Here is a 27,977-nt window from a genome sequence, read left to right as displayed (position 1 = left end):
AGATTTGAATGTGAGGTTTTAAAAATACAGTTTTATTTAAACTTAGCTTTTTAAGAATCTTTCCCAGATGATTGAGCATTCCTGAGTACTTTGCTGTACATATAATGTATCAGTCAAAATCCAATTTATGTATCTTGATTGTTCTGTAAAATTCTTTTCATTATTACAGTATTTTTATAATTCAAATAAAGGGATTTCTGGGGAATAATTTTTATAAGTAAGGATAAGTGAATAGTAGAACAAATAGTTATATACATTAAATTGTAAAGACCCGATTAAACTATCTTGTTCCAATGCAGAGATTAATTTACATAATAACAGAAAACTTCTGTCCCAGCAGACACTTAGAAAAATATAATTTCTGTGAATTTTTAAGAGACATATTTTCATGTTACCTTTTTAGAATTTGAAAAAATATGATAAGATAACCTTTTTTTTATACCTTCTGGGATTATTTTTTAACTAACATCATCCCTTATTGAAGTGCTGTTTTCTACTGATGTTATGTTATGTGAAAATACCATGTATCTATCAATTTAGTTATATAATTATACAGATGCACTATAATTTCAAAATACTGATAGATCAGTATTTTGCTTGTATTAAGTATAGATATATTAATCCGTTCTTATTAGGAATAATACAAAGTTATATAAGTAAATTGTACTGTTTGAATGACAAATATTATGGCCATAAAAATTTTTGATGTTTTTTCTTATATTAAAGATTAGATAAAGTAATACTGTATTGTCTTTTCTCAGCTTCATATCAGTTAGAGATAGCTTTTTATACTCTTCCATTTTATTTTTTTGGTATGTATTGACAAATTATAGTTGTATAGATTTTAGGGGTAAAAAGTGGTGTTATGATTTTTGAATGCAAAGTGGAATGTTTAAATTAAGCTAATTAACATATCCATCACCTCAAATATTTAACATTTTTGTGATGCAATGCAGTAAAAGTAGAACTCAACAACAAAAGTAAAGACAAAAAGCATGCAAACAGCTGGAAACTAAATAACTCATTACTTAATGAAGAATGGATCATCGGTGCAATAAAAGAGGAAATTAAAAAGTTCCTGGAAGTCAATGAAAATGAAAACACAACCTACCGGAACCTATGGGACACAGCTAAGGCAGTCTTGAGAGGAATGTTTATAGCCATGAGTGCATATATTAAAAAGATTGAAAGATCCCAAATCAATGACCTAATGATACATCTCAAACTCCTAGAAAAACAAGAACAAGCAAATCCCAAAACAAATAGAAGGAGAGAAATAATAAAAATAAGAGCTGAAATCAACGAAATAGAAACCAAAAAAACCATACAAAGAATTCATGAAACAAAAAGTTGGTTCTTTGAAAAAATAAACAAGATCGATAGACCCCTGGCAAACCTGACTAAAATGAGGAGAGAAAAAAACCCAAATTAGTAGAATTAGGAATGCAAAAGGGGAGATAACAACAAACACCATGGAAGTCCAGGAAATCATCAGAGACTACTTTGAGAACCTACATTCAAATAAATTTGAAAATCTTAAAGAAATGGACAGATTTCTAGATACATATGATCATCCAAAACTGAACCAAGAGGAAATTAATCACCTGAATAGACCTATAACACAAAATGAAATTGAAGCAGCAATCAAGAGTCTCCCCAAAAAGAAAAGTCCAGGACCTGATGGATTCTCTGCTGAATTCTATCAGACCTTTAAAGAAGAACTGATACCAACCCTCCTTAAACTGTTCCACGAAATAGAAAGGGAAGGAAAACTGCCAAACACATTTCATGAAGCCAGTATTACACTTATCCCAAAACCAGGCAAAGACACCTCCAAAAAGGAGAACTATAGGCCAATCTCCTTAATGAACATTGAAGCAAAAATCCTCAACAAAATAATGGCAAACCGAATTCAGCAACACATCAAAAAGATTATTCACCACGACCAAGTAGGCTTCATCCCAGGGATGCAGGGGTGGTTCAACATACGAAAATCAATAAACGTAATAAACCACATTAACAGAAGCAAAGACAAAAACCACTTGATCATCTTAATAGATGCAGAAAAAGCCTTTGATAAGATCCAACATCATTTCATGATAAAAGCTCTAAGAAAACTAGGAATAGAAGGAAAGTTCCTCAACATTATAAAAGCTATATGTGACAAACCTACAGCCAGCATTATACTTAACGGAGAAAAATTAAAACCATTCCCTCTAAAATCAGGAACCAGACAAGGATGCCCACTATCTCCACTCCTATTCAACATAGTACTGGAATTCCTAGCCAGAGCAATTAGGCAAGAAGAAGGAATAAAAGGAATACAAATAGGTAAAGAAACTGTCAAAATATCCCTATTTGCAGATGACATGATCCTATACCTTAAAGACCCAAAAAACTCTACTCAGAAGCTTCTAGACATCATCAATAGCTATAGCAAGGTAGCAGGATATAAAATCAACATAGAAAAATCATTAGCATTTCTATACACTAACAATGAGCAAACGGAAAAAGAATGTATGAAAACAATTCCATTTACAATAGCCTCAAACAAAATCAAATACCTAGGTGTAAACCTAACAAAAGATGTGAAAGACCTCTACAAGGAAAACTATACACTTCTGAAGAAAGAGATTGAGGAAGACTATAGAAAGTGGAGAGATCTCCCATGCTCATGGATTGGTAGAATCAACATAGTAAAAATGTCCATACTCCCTAAAGTAATCTACATGTTTAATGCAATTCCCATCAAAATTCCAATGACATTCATTAAAGAGATTGAAAAATCTACTGTGAAATTTATATGGAAACACAAGAGGCCACGAATAGCCAAGGCAATACTCAATCAAAAGAACAATGCAGGAGGTATCACAATACCTGACTTCAAACTATATTACAAAGCAGTAACAATAAAAACAGCATGGTACTGGCACAAAAACAGACATGAAGACCAGTGGAACAGAATAGAGGATCCAGATATGAAGCCACACAACTATAAGCAACTTATCTTTGACAAAGGAGCTAAAAATATATGATGGAGAAATAGCAGCCTCTTCAACAAAAACTGCTGGGAAAACTGGTTAGCAGTCTGCAAAAAACTGAAACTAGATCCATGTATATCACCCTATACCAAGATTAACTCAAAATGGATCAAGGATCTTAATATCAGACCCCAAACTCTTAAGTTGATACAAGAAAGAGTAGGAAATACTCTGGAGTTAGTAGGCATAGGTAAGAACTTTCTCAATGAAACCCCAGCAGCACAGCAACTAAGAGATAGCATAGATAAATGGGACCTCATAAAACTAAAAAGCTTCTGTTCATCAAAAGAAATGGTCTCTAAACTGAAGAGAACACCCACAGAGTGGGAGAAAATAGGACTGATAACCAGAACATACAGGGAACTTAAAAAACTAAATTCTCCCAAAACTAATGAACCAATAAAGAAATGGGCATGTGAACTAAACAGAACTTTCTCAAAAGAAGAAATTCAAATGGCCAGAAAACACATGAAAAAATGCTCACCATCTCTAGCAATAAAGGAAATGCAAATTAAAACCACGCTAAGATTCCACCTCACCCCTGTTAGAATAGCCATCATCAGCAACACCACCAACAACAGGTGTTGGCGAGGATGCGGGGAAAAAGGAACCCTCTTACACTGTTGGTGGGAATGTAGACTAGTACAACCACTCTGGAAAAAAATTTGGAGGCTTCTTAAAAAGCTGGACATCGATCTACCATTTGATCCAGCAATACCACTCTTGGGGATATACCCAAAAGACTGTTACTCCAGAGGTACCTGCACATCCATGTTTATTGCGGCACTATTCACAATAGCCAAGTTATGGAAATAGCCAAGATGCCCCAGCACAGACGAATGGATTAAGAAAATGTGGTATCTATATACAATGGAATTTTATGCAGCCATGAAGAAGAAAGAAATGTTATCATTCGCTGGTAAATGGATGGAATTGGAGACCATCATTCTGAGTGAGGTTAGCCTGGCTCAAAAGACCAAAAATCGTATGTTCTCCCTCATATGTGGACATTAGATCAAGGGCAAACACAACAAGGGGATTGGACTCTGAGCACATGATAAAAGCTTTAGCACACAAGGGAGGGGTGAGGATAGGTAAGACACCTAAAAAACTAGCTAGCATTTGTTGCCCTTAACGCAGAGAAACTAAAGCAGATACCTTAAAGCAACTGAGGCCAATAGGAAAAGGGGACCAGGAACTAGAGAAAAGGTGAGATCAAAAAGAATTAACCTAGAAGGTAACACCCACGCACAGGAAATCAATGTGAGTCAATGCCCTGTATAGCTATCCTTATCTCAACCAGCCAAAACCCTTGTTCCTTCCTATTATTGCTTATACTCTCTCTACAACAAAATTAGAAATAAGGGCAAAATAGTTTCTGCTGGGTATTGAGGGGGGGGTGGGGGAGAGGGAGGGGGCGGAGTGGGTGGTAAGGGAGGCGGTGGGGGCGGGAGGGAGAAATGAACCAAGCCTTGTATGCACATATGAATTATAAAAGAAAAATGAAAAAAAAAACATTTTTGTGATGTGAACATTAGAATATTACTTTACTCATGATATAAAAATGTTCAGTACAGTTATTAGCTGAACTCATCATTCTGTGCATCTAATCTAAAAAACAACAGGCATAGTGCCCTTGTCTAACTGAGGCCTTGTACACTTTGAATATCACCTCTCCATTGCTCTCTCCCCTAGTCTGTGGATCCATTATTACTCTGCTTCTATAAGTTTGATTGTTTTAGATTCTACATGTAAGGGGAATGAATGGGATCGGTCTCCCTGTGCTTGGTTTATTTCACTTTGCATGTTTCCTAGTCATGTCCATATTGTTTCAAATGGCAGAGTTTCAATGTTTATAAGTCTGAGTAGAATTTCATTGTGTATGTGTACCATATTTTCTTTATCCATTCGTTGCCCTGTGGGTTTAGATTGATTCCATAGCATGTATTGTGAATAGTGCTGCAATGAACATGCAAGTGCACATTTGAAGTTACTTATTGGAAATCTTTAGTTACAGATGGACATTCCAGGAAAGCGTATTGCATTAATCTTACGATATTCATCCAAGTCAAATTATTTAAAGTAAAAAAGAGTTTATCTACTCTTGTAACTAAATATATCCAGAAGCTTGTCATCCAGAATTTGTCTGCTTGAGTTTCTGAATTTTACTGTCTGTTATATTGAGTTTGTTCTTAGGCAGGAGGTAGCACTGTCCCATAGTGTGGCAGTTTGTCCCATAATGGCTGAGAGTGGACGAGCACTTAGAACTTGACCGAGTTCTTTTTAAAATACATCTCCTGGTTGGGTTTTATTTGGTGATATTAGAAGACCATATTATAACAACCACATTCTTTTATTTAAAATGTATTATTTTCTGTTCTTTTAAGTCTTACAGTTTTCTTTTAGGTCCTACAGTTTCTTTTTAATAAATAAATTCTTGACTGAGGACTTGAAGCTCCAAATGTTTCCAATTTCTATTTCCAGTAACAAAAGAGCTCCGAACAGATAAGAGGATTATTGGTGCATGTGCAGTACAGGAATACTAAATAGTAAATCCATTCAGGAGGATTTTTTGATAAAGTTGGAAAATTAAAACATTTACAAAAATGAATCATGCACTTAGTAGTCTTTATAGTGTCCTTGTGAAGTTCTCTGCAGCAAATACAAAATTAATAAAGTCAATTCTCCCCTATTCCCAAAAGCAATTAACAGAGGAGACAAAATAAAACAAAAATAACAGAACCCAAAATTTCTGAGACATTTGTCCTTCACCATTTAAATGATCATCTGAGGAATGTGGCTATTGGCTGCCATAGAAAGTGGTACCCAAAGTCAAGGCTATAACTTTTAAAAGATTAGTGGCCTTTTTTTGGTCTTAGTGAAAACTCTGAAGTGTGACTTTGTATTTTCTTGGTTTATACATAAAAGTAAAACAATGACTGGTCTATTGCTTGTCTTAATTAAATGCACACGAACTGAGCATCCTGTTTAGATGTGGTAAGTCACAAGAGACCAACCACTATTCCTATCTAACACAAAAATAAGGCAGGTATGCTACAAAATAATAGTATTTAACAAGCTCATCAGAGAGCTAAGGAAAGAAAGATACCTATATAACCTAAGTCCAGAAAATAACAAGCTGTAACAGGAAAAACCAGACCCTGACTACTTCCATCTTTGCTGGAACTCTATCAGCAAATGAACCCCAATAAGTTTTTGACAAACTTGTGATGACAGTGTGTAGGCTCACGTGACAGATTAGAATGCAGAGGAAGTAATTCCACAGAGCGAGGCAGCATCTACCTACCCACCAGCTCTTACTCAAGTGTTTTCAGTGAGTGAAGCAGGTGATCAGTAAAGGGTACTTGAGAGAGATGTTCTAAATGAAATGGTCTTCATGCCAAAAGTAGAGTAGTGTGCGTAAGTGGGACTTTTTTTTTTTCCTGACCTTTGGGGCTGGTGGTTTTAGGCAGGACAACTGAGCTCTCTGGGCTTTCACCTACAAAAGAATATAATAGCCCCTTCCAAGCAGATTATCTGCAGGAAATTCTGAATATTCCTAGAGCATGAGACAATGAACTTCCAAAGGCTAGGGATGGTTATTAGGGCTGAAAGATAACTTCAGTAATGAATTAGGGGTTAGTAATTGATTCAAACTAAAACTGCAACAAAGATCAGACCCAATTTGCTGTTGCTCTAACTTCAGCAGCCTGATAGAAAAAGAAATTAATTGATGTGCCCTTTTCTTGAGGTAGATATTATTGAATTTAGACTCTTCTGTTCTTTTATGCAAACTTTCTGGCATATAATCAAAGATTGTATGATACAGTGAAAAGTAAGTTATACTTACTCATAGCCAGTGACATAGACCCAGAGATGGCCCAGATATTGGAATTACCAGATAATGTCTTTAATGTAGATATTACAAAAATGCTAAAAGTATTGAATTATTTAGCTTTTCCACCACTGTGACCAAATAGCTGAGATAAGCAACTTAAAGGAAGGAAATTTATTTTGGCATATGATTTCAGAGTCAGTGTCAGTCCTTCTTGGTGGGGACGTTGTGACAGAGCAGCTCACGAGATGGTGGCTAGAAAGCAGAGAAAGGGGGAGTACAGGGATGGTCTGGGGAAAGATACCAGCTACCAAGGACATGTCCCAGCGACCTGTGCTTCCACCTATGCCCTACCTCCAGTTTTTACCACCTCCTAATAATACCATCATTTTATGAATTAATCAAGGACTTAATTTGTTTGTTAAATCAGAACTCTCACAATCTAATTGTCTCTGGGAATGCCCTCACAGATGCATCCAGATTTGTGCTTTACTAATCTCCTAGGTGTTTTTTTACTCTAATGAAATTGACAATTAAGATTAACCCTTACAGGGATCTAGTATAAAGGATGGACAATGTGTATGAAAAGATGGGACATTTCAGAAGAGATGTGGTTGCTATCAAAATGCTTCTGCTGGAAATGAAAGATATACTATCAGAGTTGAGAAATTTATTAGATGGGCTTGTTAGTAGATAGATTGAACAGAGAAGAAAAGAACAGTGAGATATAAAGATAGATTGACAGAGGTACTAAATTGAATCAAAATGAAAAAAGTGAAAAATTCAGAGTATTTGAAATCATGGAGTCATATCAAATGATCTAATAGATGTAATTAGAATCTTAAGAGGAGGGTAGAAGACATACTTAAAAAGTTAATGGCTACGTACTTTTGAACATCTTTGACCTACAGTTTCATTAACTTAACAAACCGTAAACAGTGTGTGTGTGTGTGTGTATAAAATTATATCTACTCATATCCTAGTTGATTATAAAAACCAGCCAAGAGAAAAAAACACATGTATAAGAGAATGATGATATGAGTTATAGCTGACTTCTCATCAGAAACAATGGTGGCCAGAAGACAATTAGCTGAGAGGGAAGAAGGAAGACAATGTGCAAATTCTACATTGAATTTGATATCCAGTGAAAATACCTTCAGAAATGAAGCAAGAAGCATTTCATACCCATGAGGATGCCTATCATTAGAAAAACAGAAGATAAATATTAGCAAGGATGTGGAGAAATTAGATATCAATGCAAAGTAGTATAGCCACTATGCAAAACACAGGCTATTTGTTAAAAAGTTGGACATGAAAGTGCAGTTCCTCTTCTATATGTTTACTTACAAGATTTGGAAACAGGTATTGAAATAAGTACCTGTGTACACATTTGTATCAGCCCCAATCACAATAGCCAAAGGATCAAAATAGCCAAATGTTAGTAACAGGTAATATTAGTATAATCAAAATAATGACTCATATTTCTGAGTGTCCATTGTGGTAAGACAGGCTGGAGGAGATAGATAGGAAGGGATAATGGGAGATGGAGAGGAGAGAGAGAAAAGAGACATGGATGGAAACTATGAGAAAGGCCTGGGTACTACATGTAGGGAATGGCAATGAGGTTATTTTGACTTGGTCAAAGTAATTTTTTAAATAAGAGTAATAAGCTGAGGGGTTGAAGAAGGGGTGGTTGAAGCTGATAAAGTGATTGATTCCTAGGTATCTGGGCTTCTAGTGAATTATATTTCTATTTTCATATATTCCTGGTTTTATTATTACTCTAAGAAAGTAGGTAAGTTTATTTCTTTATTATTATGTCCCCTAATTGATTTGAAATCAGAATCTTGGTTGAGCCTTCATAAGTGAGTTCATAGTAGTTACAGATTTTTAAAAAACTAAATTATTTAGTTTACTGAGCAAAGTCCATCAGAGTTGTTGAGTCTGTGAGGTAAGTTGTTGATGTGCACCCTGCACTTCTGGGTAATTTACAAAAAGAATATATTGGAGGAGGGAGAGATAAACAGGCGGAGCACAGAGGCTTTTGAGAGCCATGAAAGTTCCGTGTATGATGTTATAGTGGTGAATCCATGTCATTATATGCTTGTGCAAACTCATAGAATGTGCAGGAACAAGAGTGAACCCCAATGTAAACTGTGTCAGTGAGTCAGTGTAGGTTTATCAGTTATAACAAATGTGCTATCCTGGTGGAGGATGTTGATAGTAGGGGAGATGGGGCCTTTATTTGGGCACAAGATATATGGGACTCTTTGTTCCTTTTCCCAATTGTGCTGTGAACCTAAAACTGCTCTAAAAATATAGTCTTTAATAAAAAGAATTATCTTTAGCCATTTTGTTCATACATTTGGGAAAACCATTATGGTGGAACATGGATCATATTTGGGTGTCGAATAGGAAGGAAATTAATTACACCCTCCTCCCAAGAAAAAGAGGACGATATTCATGCTCAAACATATGTCTGAATGCCAAATATCTTATGCAAAGCAGCCATGGTATCTGAAGGATCTTGTGAGAAATAACCATAGAAAATTTTAACCGCCGAAAAGATTGTCTCTGGGGTGTCTTCTTTCTCTAGAGACATCATCTTGTTTAAGAAAGATAGAGTCAAGAAAGTAAGAAGAATGATTTATGACACTTTGCAACATAGATCTCTCTGAACTATATTTTCTTAACATTGTAGATTACCTTTACATTGTTATTTTACAGTAAGATCTTTTAATCATTTAGGTGTTCCTTTTATACATTTGTTTTTCATTCTCACTTTTCAGAATATGAAAATACTTGATTTAGTAAGAGAGCTGTCTTTTTTTTTTAAATAAATATCCTTAAAATGCAAGCATCAAAGAAGAAAGCATGACAAACTAAGTTACTTGGCAATGAGTACTTCTAAAATGATTTGCCTTCAGCAAGAACTCAATTGCTAAAATAAATCATTTATAAACTGTTTTAAAACTTAAATTCTATATCCTGATGAGATAGAAACCGTGTGTTTTGCCTTCTCCCCAGAACATCCACATCTGCAAAAGATTGTGTTATTTGTCTATTTATAAATGCATTCCTTTTACAAAGAGCATCTCAATATTTACAGTATTTCATTTATTATGGAGTCATCAACAGTGTAGATTTTTTCAGGAGACAGTCTTCTCTGGGGTTATAATTTTTCTGTAGTTATTTCTCACAGAATCCTTCAGATACCATGGCTGCTTTGCATAAGACGTCCTTAAGATATTTGGCTCTCAGACTTATGTTTGAGCATGCATATCATCCTTCTTTTCTTGATTCTTATTGCCTTCAGGTTTGAATAAGTATCTGACTGTTCCTACAGGGCCAGATAATCACTTTTGTTGTTCCTTCCAAGAATATTATTATATTGAGTTTATTTACATAAGTCTGTGGGAAATAATATTTTGTTATTGTTTTAATTCCTTATTATTAACAAAATAAGTATCTCAGTGGCACCTTTCATGTTCTGAGGGTGCCTTGGGCTCTGATTGTTCTAAGGGATGTGGTTCTGATTGGTATGGAACTTGTGTGTGTGTGTGTGTGTGTGTGTGTGTGTGTGTGTGTGTGTGTTGTGGAAGGGGTTCATCAATAATCAGTTTAGTGCAGTGATAGAGAATAACAGCCATAGAATTCATAACATGAAGATTTTATGTCATCCAGTATCTTGTTTACTGATGTGGAAGCTGAGAGCAGATGCCTTTCTGATATCAACAGTCTTATTTTTTCTATCTTAGGGCTTCCTTTAAGAGCTTTGAGAACTGTTGTGTGGTTTTTCTTTAAAGTTGTTTATCACTAGCCAGTGCCTGTGGCTTATGCCTGTGGCTCATGCTTGTAATTCTAGCTGCTTGGGAGATTGAGATCAGGAGGATCATGGTTCTAGGCCAGCCTGGGCAAAAAAAGTTTGGGAGACTCTATCTCAACTATTAGCTGGGAATGGTGATAAGCACCTGTTTGTTGTCTGAGCTACTGCAGGCAATTGAGATTGGGAGGATCACAGTTCCAGGCCAGCCAGACAAAAAAATTAGCAAGACCCTATCTCAGTGGTGCGTGCTGATGCAAGCCTGTCATTCCAGCAGCCACAGAAGCATACGAGAGAAGAAAGTGGTTCAGGCTGGCCTGGGCAAAAAGGGAAACCCTATCTCCAAAATAATCAGAGCAAAAAGGCCTGGAGGCATGACTCAAATGGTAGAGTAACTACTCAACAAGTGTGCAGTCCTGAGTTCAAATTCCAGTACTGTCAAAAAAAAAGTTGTTTCTCACTACTGCTGTCATTTGGTAGAAATTCTGATTTCTGGCCTCCCTTCCCTCCCTTCAACCTCCTTTTCCCCCAGCTGTTGAACTCACGCCTTCATTGGCTAGGCAGGCACTCTACCAATTAAGCCATGCCATGAAACCCTTTCTGTTTTTAGTTATTTTTGAGATAGTGTCTTGCCGTATGCCCAGGCCAGCAGACTGCATTTCTTCTGTTTATGCTTCCTGGTGTAGTTGGGATGACAGTTGCATGTCACCCTCCCCAGCTTTTATTGGTGGAGATGGAGTTTTGCAAACTTTTTGACCATGGAAGTGCTGTCCTCTCTATCCCATTCCCACCCCACAGCCGATATGCCTGACCTAACCTTAATTCTTGCCCTATATACTTTTGTCTGTGCTTCAGTGGGCCAGGAATGTAGGCAAACTATTGTATTGAAGTTTATAAGTTCTATTGAAGAATAATTTCAAAACTTGATAGGTATGCCCTTGACATAAATTTTTAAAACTATTGATGATAGGTAAAATTTTAATTATTATGAGATAGTCTCAAATTTACATGTGTGAGTGTATAGGTAAATAGACAAAGTTAGGTGTCACGTCCATGATGATTGAACTGAAAGGTAGCTTTTTAGCTTTGATTTTTGAAAGTAGCCGTTGTTTGACATCTGTCAGTGAAATACATGCACACACATATAAACACTGCGATGATATTTCATTTAATTATTTAATTTAAAAACAATGAAAACTATTCTTTTTGTTTGTTTGTTTGTTTTGTCAGTATTGGGGTTTGAACTCAGGCCCTCATGAACTAGGCCAGCGCTTTACCACTTAAGCCACTCCAGCCAGCCCTGAAAACTATTCTTAAATGAGCTGATGTTCTTAAGCTCATACTATCCAGAACTTTTCTCTCAAGATTGAGTTATAGCCGTACTTTTAGCACTGTGTTGTGGGCATTTCATCAGAATATTACTTCATAACGTCAGGTATCTTTCTCTTTTAAATAGTGTCAGTTATCTTTTTTTAATAACATTGCCTCTTCCTGCCCTCCTCCACTGTGAGGAGCTCTCTTTTAACCAGAACTAATTCCTGTCTCCATTATCTGGAGAAAGCCCTTCACTGTCATTTTTTGAGGTGGATAAATGGACTTATATTCGTCCCAGCTCTGGCAGGCCTGCAGGTGCACTTAGGCACTGTGTCTATTGTAGATGAGGAGACACTTTATAATTTTAATTTTTTAGAGTAGCCATTTAATTCTTTCATATAAAAAGTTAACCTGTCAGAGAATTTAGCACAGTCTGATGTGTTATTAGAGAGACTGTAATTTAAAGCTGCTATTGAATACTACACAGACAGGAGCTTTGACAAATGAATTTCATACTTTATTTGTGGGAATGTGGGCACCAAGTGAGCTGACATTGATTAAAATGTTTTATAATCCCCATTTGCATTTTGATTATTCCTAGATGAAATGTAAGGTCTTATTATTATTTCTGGTGATGTATTTTTAGATCAACCTATCTAAAAAGTACCTTAAAAAGAAAAGATATTTTCACTAAATGTGTCAGTTTAAACACACAATATGTTATGCTTTATAACCCAACACAAGGTAAAGTTTTTGAATTTATCTTTTCTTCTAGGTTTGATGTTGAAGAGAGTTATTTTTACCATCTTTATGCATATAGTTATTTCATATACAAATAAAATGCTTTCTAGTGGTTTAAATTCTTCCCTGCATTTTCTACTCTTTTACAAAACTTCCTATCTACTTTTCAGTCTGTTTCCTTAGTTCTCCCTTATTAGAACATTACTTCCTCTAGTATTTTAGGAACATTGACCTAGCGGAAAAGACTAAATTCTCAGTGGAGGTGTCTGCTGCTTTCTTGTGAAACTTTCACTGCCCCACAGATGAGATTCCCATTTTCATCTCATCTTTCTGTCAGCAGTTGCAGTGACAAGAGGACCATTTCTACAGCCATAGAGAGTGTGGGAAGAAATACCCTAAAGGAACATGAAAAAATGGAAAAAACATGGCTTCCCAATGAGTATGCTTCACACTGTCATACATTTCTTTATAAGTTTAATTATGTATGACTCTATAATATGCTTTGCTCCCCACTAACTCATTCTGTATATCCTAGTTGTGTTTTTTTAAACCAGTTTATTTCAGAAGAGTTTTGAAGTACATAGAAATAGATTTTTAGAAAAAAACCCACAAAAACGAACAAAAAAACATTTAAGGGAGGATGGACATGCTTTAAAGAAAGGCTACTACACTCTTTTTGTCCTTCAAAGCTATCTTTCCCTTAGTCCTTGTGGTGATTTTCATTTAAAAAAGAATCTAGAGCTAAGATTAGGCAATACAGTGTGTATTCACATTCCCAAGGTGATCATTTGCATGTCAGTAAAGATTCACTTTCTAACAGTTCATTATATTGAATATGTATATGCTTAATGTGTTCACTTTTAATCACTTATAGTAATTAACTTATAAGTTACTCAGGAAGGTTTGTAATTTTTTTCCATTTTATAATGATCAAATTGATGTATAGGTAGTGATTTATTTTGTTCCCTTTGTCCCAGATAACTAGTGCATGTACATTTACTTCCACAGATATATACACTAGGCATCGGAGACCACAGGAACAAAAGATATTACTTGTGGCCTGCCTTAGTTGTTTTCAGTAAAATTGAGTATCAGTGTTGATGGAAGACAATGGAAATACTGCACCTGATGAAAGAATCCCTTGTTCTTTTGTCTGTTGCTGCTGACCAGTCAGTTTGGGAAATTGCCCAGTACTTCCATTACAAATTCCCCCACACTCTTTCCCATTGTTTTTGTTACCTATTAGTTCTCATACACTCCTGTTTTCAACCCCTTTACCCAATTTACTTAGATTGTAAGGTGGACCTGAAGACTTGAAATTTTAAGAGAAAGCTTTCTTCTTTTTTTCAGTTTTGATTTATGATATTCAGAAATGTATATCCTAAAGCAAATAGCAATCTGGACTCTCTTTTCTTACTGATAATTCTTCCACTGCTTTCTTCCTATTTACTAACTCCCATCCCCCACACCTGCCCCATCATCACCATTGTCATTATCATTGTCACCTTTATGTGAATCTTTGGGAAACTTACGTACTTAAATGCAATTTATTTTTAAAAATGTGTTCCATATAGGTTCTCTTCAATTTTCCCTACTGTTTTTCTTATATAAATTCTCACAACAGTAGTAGCTGAAATATTTTATGTTATGCTGATTCCGTGTAGCCTGTATTACTTCTTTTAATCTGTGTGTTTTTTAATGCTTGGTTTTCCTTAAATTTCCTTTGCATTTCTTATTTTCTTTTATCTACATAATTTCTTTATGCATTTCTTTCTTTTTTCCCCCACATCAAGATATTTATTGAGGAGCCAGAAAAATAAAATGCTATAGAGTTTATGTGCATATTGCTTATTTGTTGTCCTTAATGTCAGGAAGTTTATATTTGATTTAGTTGGAAAACTAAGTTGTGGACAGATACTTAAATACAAAAATCTGTGTGTTTTTATGTATCTGTCTCTGCGTTTATATATGTGTATATTGGGTAGTTTGCTATACTCAAGTTTTGTTTTTTAATTCCTCCAGGAAAGAAAGGAGAGACTATCCAAATTTGAGTCTATTCGTCATTCAATTGCTGGAATAATTAGGTCTCCAAAATCTGCAGTGGGATCCACAGCAGTAAGTAACTCTGTGTGTTACTAAAAAAATGATTATTGTCTAGTTTCTTTCTGATGTATATAAATTTATGCTTGCAAATAGAAAAATAGGAGTATAATTTAGCTTTCTGTATGCATATAAATCTATCCATATGAGTATACTAAAACCTTATGTAAGAACTATATTTAAGGACAGAGTGACCTTGTACAATAGAACCCCCTTCTCTGCAGTAGACATTCTTAAGACTGTTTTTGGATATCTGAAACTGTGGGTGGCACTGAATCCTATATGTAATATGCTTTTTATACACATACTTAATAATCATAAAATCTAATTGATAAATTAGGCATAGTAAGATATTAACAACAAATACCACAGTTTTAGAAATACACTATAATAAAGACAATGTGACTATATAGTCTCTCTTTCAAAATGCTGTGTTGTACACACTTTTCTTCTCACGATGATGCAATGCTGTGGTTCACTGCAGGTAACTGAAACTGGAAAGCAAAACCGTGGCTAAGGGGGACTACTACTATGTTAGAGACTTTCTGTACTACATATAAATAATTATGAGAATGTTTTATATACTTTGATGCCTTATTAGAAGAATAGTATAGAATACTATAAATAAAGTTCTAATAAAATATTATTTTTATAATGGGGATTACTTTATGTATTTTTAAAATGTGTTAGTTTATTTCTTCATGTTTTTAAGAAAATTTAAAGTCTGATGGATTAATCATTGAAATTTGGCTTTGGCATATCATAGTTGTGCATAGAATATTCATTATCTGTAGATTTTTTTGGAGGTACTGGGGTTTGAACTCAGGGTCTCACGCTTGCTAGAAAGGTGCTGTACCACTTGAGCCACTCTGCTAGCCCTCGTTGTCTGTAGTCATAGCAATTTGGCCAAACAAGATACTCTGTGAACAAGTACATAGAACTATTTCTCTAAGGTGTTAGGATCCTGTGTATTTGAAGAAGGTTTCCCCTCTAATACACAGTTCACTCAGTTCTTGACTCTTAAGTTGAATGGGAATAGTTTGTGTATTAAGTATGATAATCCAAGATGCATAACAATTTAAAGACTGCTTAATCATAATTTAAAAATTTCTTCTGACATAATATAGTATTTTAAAGTGTACAATAATTCAGTAAAGTAAAATAAAAGAAAAACTTAATTTCTTAAGTGATTTTTCCTTATTAAAAAAAGCCTTTAAAAACTTGTCAAATTAGCATACTTAAGTTGTTTACATTATTTTACTGTGAAATATTTCAGAGGACATAGAATTCACATCTTAAAGTACATGTTTAGGGTGTTTTAGTACTTGCACTGTATTGTGCTACTGTCCCTACCATCTAATGCCATAACATTTAGACTCCCCCAGAAATGCTCCATGCATGTTAGGAGTTTGTCTCAATTTCCACTGGCCTCACCTCCACTTTCAGTCCTTACGGCTGTTCTAGACATTTCACATACATAGAATCATATGACATGTGACCTTTGGTATCTGGTTTCCTTCACATATATTTTCATGGTTCATCCATGTTGTAGTGTGTGACAAAATGTCATTCCTTTCTATGCCTAAATAACATTCCATCATATGTATTTACCACATATTGTTTACTCATTCATCAGCTGTTGGATCTTTGGCTATTATGAATAATGCTGCTATGAACATTAATGTACAAGCATTTACGCAAACATTTCTCTTGGGTATATACCTAGCAATAGAATTGCTGGGCCATATGGTTATTCTACGTTTAACTTTTTGAGGAGCTGCCAAACTGCGTTTTACTGTGGCTGCACCATTTGCATCCCTTCCCAAAATGTATGAATGTTATTTCTTTACATTCTTGCTAATGCTTGTTATTTTCCATTTAAAAAAATTATAGGACTGGTGGAGTGACTCAAGTAGTAGTGTGGCTGCCGAGCAAGCATGAGACCCTGAGCAATGCCAAAAGCCCTAGTACTGCCCCCTCCCCCAAATATATATATATATACAACCTACTGCATGTGAAGTGGTATGTCATTGTAGTTTTCATTTTCATTTCCCTAGAGACATTGAATCTTTTCTTCATGTGCATATTGGCCACTTGTATATATTCCTTGGAGACATGTCCATTCACAGACCTTGCACATTTTTAGATTCTTTCATTTGCTTTTTTGAGGTGCTGGAGATTGAACCTGGGCCTCATATATGCTAGGTTAGTGCTCTATCACTAATCTATGTCCCCAGCCATAAATTGTGTTTTTATTAATTGTTGAGATGTAAGAATTTTTTTAATGTATTCTGGAAACAAACACTTTATCATACATGTAATTTACAACTGCTTTGATACACAAAAGTTTAATTTTGATGATGAACAATTTATTTTTCTTTATGTAACACATTTGATGTCATATCCAAACAAACATTTTCCCATTCGGATTTATGCAGGTATTTGTCTTTGTTTCCTTCTAAGAGTTTTTTAGTTTTGGTTCTTGTATTTTCATCTTTGAAACATCACAAGTCATTTATGTATAGGAAATGGAATGAGGTAGAGGTCTAAATTCATTCTTTTGCATGTAGAAATGTATTTATTTATAATACTTAAAAAGCAACAATTGTAAATCACTTTTATTCAAGTGAACATTCAAATATTGGAACTTTAAAGTACAATTTAAAATAAAATAAAGTGAATGCATTATACATAGGAAAATGATGGGAAGGAAGAACATAAGAAAATTAGCTGATGGATGAATTTGGCTTTAACTGTATGTTGTTTCTGATATGTCAGATGTTTACTATTGTTATATTATGGTGGTATTTTAGTATGTTCTATGAACTCCAAGTTTATGCTGTCCTTTTCACTACATTAAGGGAATTAATCATACTAATGATTAACTTATCATTAGTATCTCAGAGCTGAGACTGTCTCCACATCCAACATCTTTCCATCTTCAGAAGGTTATAATTTTGCATTGAGGACTATTTTTCAGATTTCACTTCTGAAGTGAAGGCCAGAGGTGTTAGACAGTATCAGTTGCACCTTTGAAAGCCTACTGGCAGTCATGAGGGTATATTCAAGTGGAAGTCTTTCAAACCATATTATATTTAACAAATTTTTTTTTCTCAGTGAGGTTGAGAATATTGCCCTTTCTTCAGGTCCAACTTTTTACTACAGAATTTCTGTAACGATTGGCCAAACAAAAACCCCTGTTCTTTCTTTCAGTCACTTGCGAGTTAAAGTTCATATTTCTGTACTCCAGTGGTATAGATATTTTAATTTTAGAATTCTTTGAATTATAATTTAAAAAATAAAAAATATTGCAGCATAAAATCTTTGCTTTCTTTTATATAAAATACTAATGTTAATAAGACTTGCTTAATGGGTTTTTATAGAAGCGTAAGTCGCCCATGTTTAAGATATACATGGAGTATAATACCAGCATTGCAATGCTCAGACCCCACCACCACCATTGGGGGTGTAGTTACTGCCATGTGTAACATAAACACTTGGATTTTTCAGTGTTCAGTGTTCACTAGCAAAGTGCTTGAACTTCTAACAAGACATGTTCATATCAACTTTAGTGTTCTACATTTTCAACCTTAGCTGTCATCTATTATCTTTAGGGTCTTAATTTACTTTTTTTTCATTCATTTATCAAAATGTGAGTAACAAGTAAAAAGAAACCTGAGTTTTATTTTTTTTTTTTTGCATTCTATCACAACTGTAAACTAAATTCTCCTAAATAGTCATATTTAGGAAGGTTAAAGATTATTCTCTGAATTGCAAAATTTCATTATCATATATTATTTTCAAGGTCTTTTCAGGATTTATTTTCTATAATTTTTATTATAGAATTTTTAAGAGACCAAATCTCCTCTTCTATATGCTTACTTAGATGCTCAAAATATACAACACAGATCATATCAGACTTGCTATGTTCTACTCAGGCAATACCAACCTGATTATAAATGTTTAAATTTACTGAAATGTGATTGCATACTGAATTGTTGTGATGATCTGGTAATAGTTTTGTTGCATTGTGTGATATTAGTACTGAATACAGTTAATTGATAAAATGTATTATTATTGAATTATGGCATATTTTATACATATAATATGTGGGTTTAAAATATTTGATAATGAAAAAAGTAGCAAAAATGCTATGAAATGATGATAAAGGATGCATGAGCATTGCATTCAGAAAAGTTAACTATAAAAATAATAGAGATTCCATGAAATAGAAAGGGAAGGAACACTGCCTAACTCATTTTATGATCTAGTATTACTGTCATTCCAAAACCAGACAAAGACACTTCCAAAAAGGAGAACTACTGGCCAGTTTCCTTAATGAACATCGATGCGAAAATCCTCAATAAAATAATGGCAAACTGAATCCAATAACACATCAGAAAGATCATCCACCATGACCAGATTGGCTTCATCCCAGGGATGCAGGGGTGGTTCAACATATGTAAATCTATAAATGTAATACAGCATATTAATAGAAGCAAAGACAAAAACCACTTGATCATCTCAATAGATGCAGAAAATGCCTTCGACAAGATCCAACACTACTTCATGATAAAAGCTCTAAGAAAACTAAGAATAGAAGGAATGTACCTCAACATTGTAAAGGCTATTTATGAAAAAACCTACAGCCAACATCATACTTACTGGTGAAAAACTGAAACCATTTCCCCTAAAATTAGGAATGAGACAAGGATGCCCACTATCTCCACTCCTATTCAACATAGTACTGTAATTTCTAGCCAGAGCAATTAGGCAAGAAGAAGAAATAAAAGGAATACAAATAGGTAAAGAAACTGTCAAAATATCCCTATTTGTAGATGATATGATCCTATACCTTAAAGACCCAAAAAACGCTGCCCAAAAACTCTTAGACACCATAAACAGCTGCAGTAAGGTGGCAGAGTACAAAATCAACTTAGAAAAATCATTAGCTTTACTATACACCAACAACATACAAATTGAGATTGAATATATGGAAATAAGTCCATTCACAATAGCCTTAAAAAAAATTAAATACCCAGTAGTAAACTTAACAAAGGATGTGAATAACTTCTACAAGGAGAACTACAAACCCCTGAAGAAAGAGATCGAGGAACACTACAGAAGATGGTAAGATCTCCCATGCTCATGGATTGGTAGAATCAACATAACAAAAATGGCTATACTACCAAAGCAATCTACATATTTAATGCAATTCCCATCAAAATACCAATGACTGTCATCACAGAGACTGAAAAATCTACGCTGAAGTTCATTTGGAAACACAAGAGACTGAGAATAGCCAAGGCAACACTCAGCAAAAAGAGCAGTGCTAGAGGTATCACAATACCCGACTTCAAACTATGTTACAAAACAATAGCAATAAAAACAGCATGGTACTGGCACAAAAAAAGACATGAAGACCAGTGGAACAGAATAGAGGACCCGGATATGAATCCATACAACTATACCCACCTTATTTTTGACAAGGTGCTAAAATATATGATGGAGAAAAGACAGCCTCCTCAACAAATGTTCCTGGGAAAAGCGGTTATCCATCTGCAAGAAACTGAAACTAGATCCATGTTTATTACCCTGTACTAGTATCAACTCAAAATGGATCAAGGACCTTTGTATCAGACCTTGAACTCTGAAGTTAGTACAGAAAGGAGCAGGAAACACTCTGGAACTAATAGGTATAGGCCAGGACTTTCTCAATAGAACCCCAGCAGCTCAGCAACTAAGAGAAAGAATGGACAAATGGGACTTCATAAAATTAAAAAGCTTCCACACAACAAAAGAAATGGTCTCTAAACTGAAGAGAACATCCACAGAGTAAGAGAAAATATTTTCCAGCTATATATCAGACAAGGGACTGATAACCAGAATATGCAGGGAATTTAAGAAACTAAAGTCTTCCAAAATCAATGACTCAATTAAGAAATGGGCAACTGAACTAAACAAAACTTTCTCAAAAGAAGTAATTCAAATGGCCAAAAACACATGAAAAAATGCTCACCCTCTCTAGCCATAAAGGAAATGCAAATCAAAACCACACTAAGATTCCACCTCACCCCTGTTCGAAAAGCCATCATCAAAAACACCACCAACAACGTGTTGGCGAAGATGTGGAGAAAAAGGAACCCTTGTACACTATTGATGGGAATGCAAGCTAGTGCAACCATTCTGGAAACAAATATGGAGATTTCTTAAAAATCTAAACATAGATCTGCCATATGATCCAGCAGTCCCACTCCTGGGGATACACCCAAAGCAGTACAACACAGGTTACTCCAAAGACATCTGCACACCCATATTTATTGCAGTGCTATTCACAATAGCCAAGTTATGGAAGCAACCATGATGCCCCACTATTGATGAATGGATCAAGAAAATTTTACTCAGCCATGAAATAGAATGAAATCTTATCATTTGCAAGTAAATGGATGAAACTGGAGAACATCATTCTGAGTGATGTTAGCCAGGCTCAGAAGACCAAAAATCATATGTTCTCCCTCATATGCAGACTTTAGATCTAGGGCAAATACAGCAATGTTGTTGGACTTGGGTCACATGACAAAGGGAGAGCACATATGGGAGGTATGCGGATAGGTAGTACACCCAAAACATGAAAGCATTTGATGTCCCTACTCCAGAGGAACTAATACAGAAACCTGAAAGCGACAGAGGTTGACATGAGAAGGGGATCAGGAACCAGTGTAAAGATCAGTTAGAGATGAATCAACTTGGGTTGTAACACATTTGTACATGGAAGCAATGCTAGGAATCTCTCTGTATAGCTCTCCTAAACTCAACTAGCAAAAACGCTTTGTCTTTCCTATTATGCTTATGTCTTCTCTTCAACAAAGTTAGAGATAAGGGCAGAACAGGTTCTGCCTGGAAGCGAGAGGGGTAGTGGGGGAGAAGTTGGGGGTGAGGAGCAGCGGGGAGAAATGACCCAAACAATGTATGCACATGTGAATAAATGAACAAAAAATAATAGAGCAAAGAAAGTGACTACTAAAAAAGGCAAGATGAGTAAAGGAACTGCAGAAGCTGGTAAAAGATGTTAGAGGAAGCCAGAAAATATTGAAGGAGGCAGAATTATTAGAACACAAATGAAAGCTTAGAAAATACATTTTAGCCATGTATAGAGACTCACATCTGTAATCCCAGCTACTTTGAAGGTGGAAATTGGGAAGATTGCAGGTCCAGGCCAGTCTAGGCAAAAAGTTGTGAGACCCCTTCTCAGTAACTAAACTGCATGTGGTGGTTCTTGTCTGTAGCCCCAGCTGTGTATAGGTGGATTGTGGTCTGAAGAAGACCCAGTCAAAACGTACAAGACCTTACCTAATAACCTAAAATCAAAAAGGGTTGGGGGCAGAAAAAGAGAAAAAATGTATCTTCCTATAGATGGTGTCTTTTAATAGAGACTCCAAAAGGGCAACCTAGGAAACAAGAAGTTGTGGACGTAAGGTTAATACTTGAGATTGACTTAGTTGTCTATTTTTGTTCAATAAAGATTCAGAAAGATTTGTATATAAATGCTAACTTATGATTAGTATGTCATTTTGTATAGACATTATGCTAGAGAATAGTTTTATTGTTAGCTAAATACCAAGCTCAAATTCTCAATTAGAACAAAAATTTGCTAATTAAGAAATTTGGGAATAAGATTCTTCTTGTTAGTTTCATTATGGAAAGTAAGCATTAAGTAAAGTTAGCATTGTTTGGTTCAGTATATTAGCACATAAAAATTATTAATTCTACTTTATTGTTAAGAAAACCCTAGAATTTGTAGTGTTACAAATAGTCCTTATTGCCATTCAAGACAGGACCACTGTTGTAATTAATTTACATCCTGTTTTTGTCTAGCTTGAACACAAATGAGCCCCAAAACCAAACATCTAGAATAGTTTTTATTTTTCATTGTTTTAAGACTTAACTCTTTCAGTAAGTTCAAACTGTAACTATTTAGAAATTCAGAAAAAAACTGGCAATAAGAACATTTTTTAAAAGTTTTTGTCGTATATTAATTAAGCATTTTGTGTTTAGCTATTAAACTTTAAGTGGTATATAGTACACTTTTCCCACTTGTTGTTACATTTTCCTTACACTGAAAATACTTTTTACTACCATTAGGCACATTCCTATTGAACAGACCAGGTATTTGCCACATTTTTAAACATTTGGTCATCTTCTTTTGATTGTATGACTTTATTTTATTTTTTTGGTCTTACTGGGGTTTGAATTCAGGGCCTTGCTTTTGCTAGGCAGACAGGTGCTCTACCACTTGTGCCATGACCCCAGCCTTTTTGCTTAGTTTTATTTTGAGATAGGGTCTCATTATTTTCCTCCTAGGACTCCCTAGACCTCCATCGTCCTGTTTACACATTCCAGGAACTGGAATGACAGACTCACACCACCATACCCAGCTCTTTTCCATTGAGATAGGGTCTCCCTAACTTTTTGTCTATACTGACCTGGAGCTGCCATCTTCCTGAACCCAACCTCCCAAATAGCTTGGGATGATAGGCAGCTACGCCCAGCTGGTGTCTCCTCAATGTTTTCCCTGGCCCCTCCTTGAACCTATATCCTTCTGATCTCTATCTCCTTAGTAGATAGGATTACAGATTTGAGCCATTGCTTCTGGCCTGGACTGTATGACATTTGATTCCCTATCTTCTCCTAAAATTTCCAAGTGATATGTACCATTAAAGTTAATGGAGTCATTAAAATTTTTGAGAAATGCTTAGAATCCTGTGAATTACCCATCACCCCAGTATGTTACTAAACTTGATTTGGGATACTTAGATTTTTAATACTTAGATTATTAAATTAACAACTAAGTTCCTATAAGAATAGAAAAGCTAGTTAAGTGCCACTTTATAATTATTAAAATTCATTAAAATTTTAATGATTTGTTGGAGTTTAGTTTGTTCAAGCTCAGTAAGAGATTTACTTGTAAATTTTCTGTGCCATTTTATTCTACTTTTCCTGATGGTTTTATGAGGACTTAATTTTAATAGGGTACAGACTTTGGAGATTTTTTTTTTTTTTTTAACAATTTTGTTTCTGCTTTTCAAAAAGAAGCTCATCTTGTTACTCAGATGTTTGAGAAAAGACATTGAAATTTATATTACATAATTGAGAATTATCCTAAATTATAAGGAGAAATAATGGCCTCTCTTCTTTTCCCCAATGGAACAGAACATTATTTTCTAAGTATTGCCTCCTCATTGCCTCTTTTATTTTTTTTTCATTTTTCTTTTATCATTCATATGTGCATACAAGGCTTGGTTCATTTTTCCTCCCTGCCCCCACCCCCTCCCTTACCACCCACTCCGCCCCCTCCCTCTCGCCCCCCCTCAGTACCCAGCAGAAAATATTTTGCCCTTATTTCTAATTTTGTTGTAGAGAGAGTATAAGCAATAATAGGAAGGAACAAGGGTTTTTGCTGGTTGAGATAAGGATAGCTATACAGGGCATTGACTCACATTGATTTCCTGTGTGTGGGTGTTACCTTCTAGGTTAATTCTTTTTGATCTAACCTTTTCTCTAGTACCTGTTCCCCTTTTCCTATTGGCCTCAGTTGCTTTAAGGTATCTGCTTTAGTTTCTCTGCGTTGAGGGCAACAAATGCTACCTAGTTTTTTAGGTGTCTTACCTATCCTCACCCCTCCCTTGTGTGCTCTCGCTTTTAGCATGTGCTCATAGTCCAATCCCCTTGTTGTGTTTGCCCTTGATCTAATGTCCACATATGAGGGAGAACATACGATTTTTGGTCTTTTGGGCCAGGCTAACCTCACTCAGAATGATATTCTCCAATTCCATCCATTTACCAGCGAATGATAACATTTCATTCTTCTTCATGGCTGCATAAAATTCCATTGTGTATAGATACCACATTTTCTTAATCCATTCGTCAGTGCTGGGTCATCTTGGCTGTTTCCATAACTTGGCTATTGTGAATAGTGCCGCAATAAACGTGGATGTGCAGGTACCTCTGGAGTAACAGTCTTTTGGGTATATCCCCAAGAGTGGTATTGCTGGATCAAATGGTAGATCGATGTCCAGCTTTTTAAGAAGCCTCCAAATTTTTTTCCAGAGTGGTTGTACTAGTCTACATTCCCACCAACAGTGTAAGAGGGTTCCTTTTTCCCCGCATCCTCGCCAACACCTGTTGTTGGTGGTGTTGCTGATGATGGCTATTCTAACAGGGGTGAGGTGGAATCTTAGCGTGGTTTTAATTTGCATTTCCTTTATTGCTAGAGATGGTGAGCATTTTTCCATGTGTTTTCTGGCCATTTGAATTTCTTCTTTTGAGAAAGTTCTTTTTAGTTCACGTGCCCATTTCTTTATTGGTTCATTAGTTTTGGGAGAATTTAATTTTTTAAGTTCCCTGTATATTCTGGTTATCAGTCCTTTGTCTGATGTATAGTTGGCAAATATTTTCTCCCACTCTGTGGGTGTTCTCTTCAGTTTAGAGACCATTTCTTTTGATGAACAGAAGCTTTTTAGTTTTATGAGGTCCCATTTATCTATGCTATCTCTTAGTTGCTATGCTGCTGTGGTTTCGTTGAGAAAGTTCTTACCTATACCTACTAACTCCAGAGTATTTCCTACTCTTTCTTGTATCAACTTAAGAGTTTGGGGTCTGATATTAAGATCCTTGATCCAGTTTGAGTTAATCTTGGTATAGGGTGATATACATGGATCTAGTTTCAGTTTTTTGCAGACTGTTAACCAGTTTTCCCAGCAGTTTTTGTTGAAGATCCTCATTGCCTCTTAATATAAATGAATCTTTTCATTTCATTAGGCCCAGTATTTTTTTGCTGGAATTTTTCTTAAGAGCAAGACCTGGGGCCAATAACTTAGCAGTTATCCCAGTAGATCAGGAAAACTTGTCTTCTTAAGTAAAACTTACTAATTAAATTAGATTAATAATACCTTTAAAAAAGGAGTCTTCCTGGCTCATTGTATCTGACGGAAAAATCAGCTAGCTTACCACCAATGAGAAATCTTTTCCCACTGAAGCCTAAAAAGATGGCGTATCTAAGGTAAAAAGCTTTTCACTTGTGATACCATTATGAGCTTTCATGATGTTGGATTCTATTGGTAACACATCTATGTGTTATGATCAAGCTTGCAAAATTGTATTAGAGTTTCACTGAAATCATACTAATAAAAATGTCCCTTTCAGTTTTCAGAGCAGTCTTTGAAAGATTTGATAGACATAGGCAGGGAATATGTGTGACTTTTACTCTTGTATTTGTGTGGAGACTGTATTCACAGTAAATTCAAACTGCATTTCATGATAGTATTATTTCCAGGTGGGGAAAACAGATTTCTGAGTTTCCCCTTCTGAGCCCCAGAAAACTAATAAACCTATAGAATTAGAGCATAATCTCTATGAGATAGCATTATAGGTTCCTTTCTGAAAATTAAGAAACAAAGCACAAATCTTAGATATTTTCTCAGGTTTATGTTTTCCCCAAACATATTCTTCATCTTTAAATCCTTAAGTGAAATTCTCGAATGTTATCTGAGCTTTGTACTTCAAGGTCCTTTCAGACTTAATGAATCTCCAGGCTCTGCAGTCTCCCAGTCCCTAACAAATTCAGGTTTTGATGGGCCAGTGGTTAGGACAAGAAATCAAGCACCTTGCTTGTGTGATGCCTTCTTATTACATAGAACTTCTGACAGAATGATGGAAACAAGTCCTTTGTTAAAATGCTGTATTGATTTTCTCATGTTCAAACACTTTTGCCAATGGCAAGGCTCAGAAATATTCCATGATAGTAAACCTTTTTTGTATTTTCTATAATTGTATGTACTGTGATAAATTTTGGAAAACAAATATTTGGTTATTTTGACTTCATTAAGAATTATAAACTTATTATTAGTATACAGAAGTTAATTTGCAGTAGATTTGGCATTTTTTTTTAAAAGTAGGGTTTTTTTTCCTACCTCTTACAGTTGTGGCTGGTTTGTTATAGAATTTGTTCTTTAAACTTGGTTTGGGAATATATTAAAATTTGTTTTAAAATACATATGATAATTAGTACTAAAAGAAAGATTTCATTTATAAAAAATTTCCATGTACATTCACGTCACGTATATATTAAAAAATTAAAATGTCATAAGTTGAAGAAGTAACAGCCAAAATGTACACTCTTCTTGATGCCTATTTGGTACTTTTTATGTTTTTTTTCAATCAATAGGATGAGTTTCAGAAAATGTGAAATGAAGCCTGGCATGGTAGTTCACTCCTGGAATCCCATCTACTTGGGAGGTTGAGATCAAGAGGGATTCAAGGCACAAAAAGTTAGTGAGACCCTATCTCAACCAATAGCTGGGTGTGGTGGTGCATGCTGGTCATTCCCGCTATGTAGGAGGCAAGGCATAAATAGGAGGATTGAGGTACATGCTGAGCAAAAGTGCTAGGCTCTATCCCCCAAATAACTAAAGCAACAAGGCCTGGAGTTACGGCTCACAGGCTCACATGTCAAGAGGTAGAGCACTTGCCCTGAGTTCAGTCCTCACATATCACCAAAAAAAGGGAAACGGACTTGATCCAGTACAACACAATGAAGCCTATATTCAAAACTAGTTTTTATTTACTAGAAAGACACCAAGTTTTGGTCCTTCTTGAGTTCCTTATAGTCTGTAAAATGTCATGTGTGAGTATTTGCCCTTAATTTACTATGTTAGCTGCTTTCTGTAAGGAAGAATGGTTTACTTTGGCTCATGGTTTGGTAGGTTTAGTTGGCTCCATTGCCTTAGGGCCTGTGGTAAACAGTTCATAATGATTGTAGAGCATGTGTGGAGGAGCTGCTCACCTGTTGTCAGCAAGACAGCAGAGAGACAGGAAGGAGCTGGGGAGCCAATACTCCTTCCGCAGACAGCCCTATCCTGTGTCCTAATGTTCTTCCGCTATGCCCCACCTACTGCAGGTTATACACCTCTCAGTAGTGCTGTAGGCTAAGGACTAAACCTTCAACACAAGGATCTTTAGGGAACATTTCAGATCCAAACTGTAGCATTTATCATTAATTCTTAGTTTACCAGTGAACAGATTACTTTCTCATGAGGCATTGTACACATTATAGTTTGAGAACCTT

The 27,977-nt window shown here is 35.4% G+C and overlaps 1 protein-coding gene across 13 annotated transcripts in view; it reads left to right on the top strand.

Moving 5' to 3' along the window:
* Positions 1–27,977, top strand: part of Fer (FER tyrosine kinase) — a 486,842-nt gene that overhangs the window by 190,801 nt on the left and 268,064 nt on the right. For all 13 annotated transcript variants that reach the window (XR_012449076.1, XM_074076987.1, XM_074076984.1 and 10 more), the window contains one exon: positions 14,777–14,869. Coding sequence is in view for 12 of the 13 variants with exons in the window: in XM_074076987.1 (XP_073933088.1) it covers positions 14,777–14,869 (93 nt within the window). In the remaining variant the exon portion in view is untranslated. The remainder of the gene's footprint in view (positions 1–14,776; positions 14,870–27,977) is intronic.

Source organism: Castor canadensis, chromosome 6 (assembly GCF_047511655.1).
Source record: "Castor canadensis chromosome 6, mCasCan1.hap1v2, whole genome shotgun sequence".
Lineage (NCBI taxonomy): Eukaryota > Metazoa > Chordata > Mammalia > Rodentia > Castoridae > Castor > Castor canadensis.
This window is presented reverse-complemented; position numbering and strand designations above follow the sequence as displayed.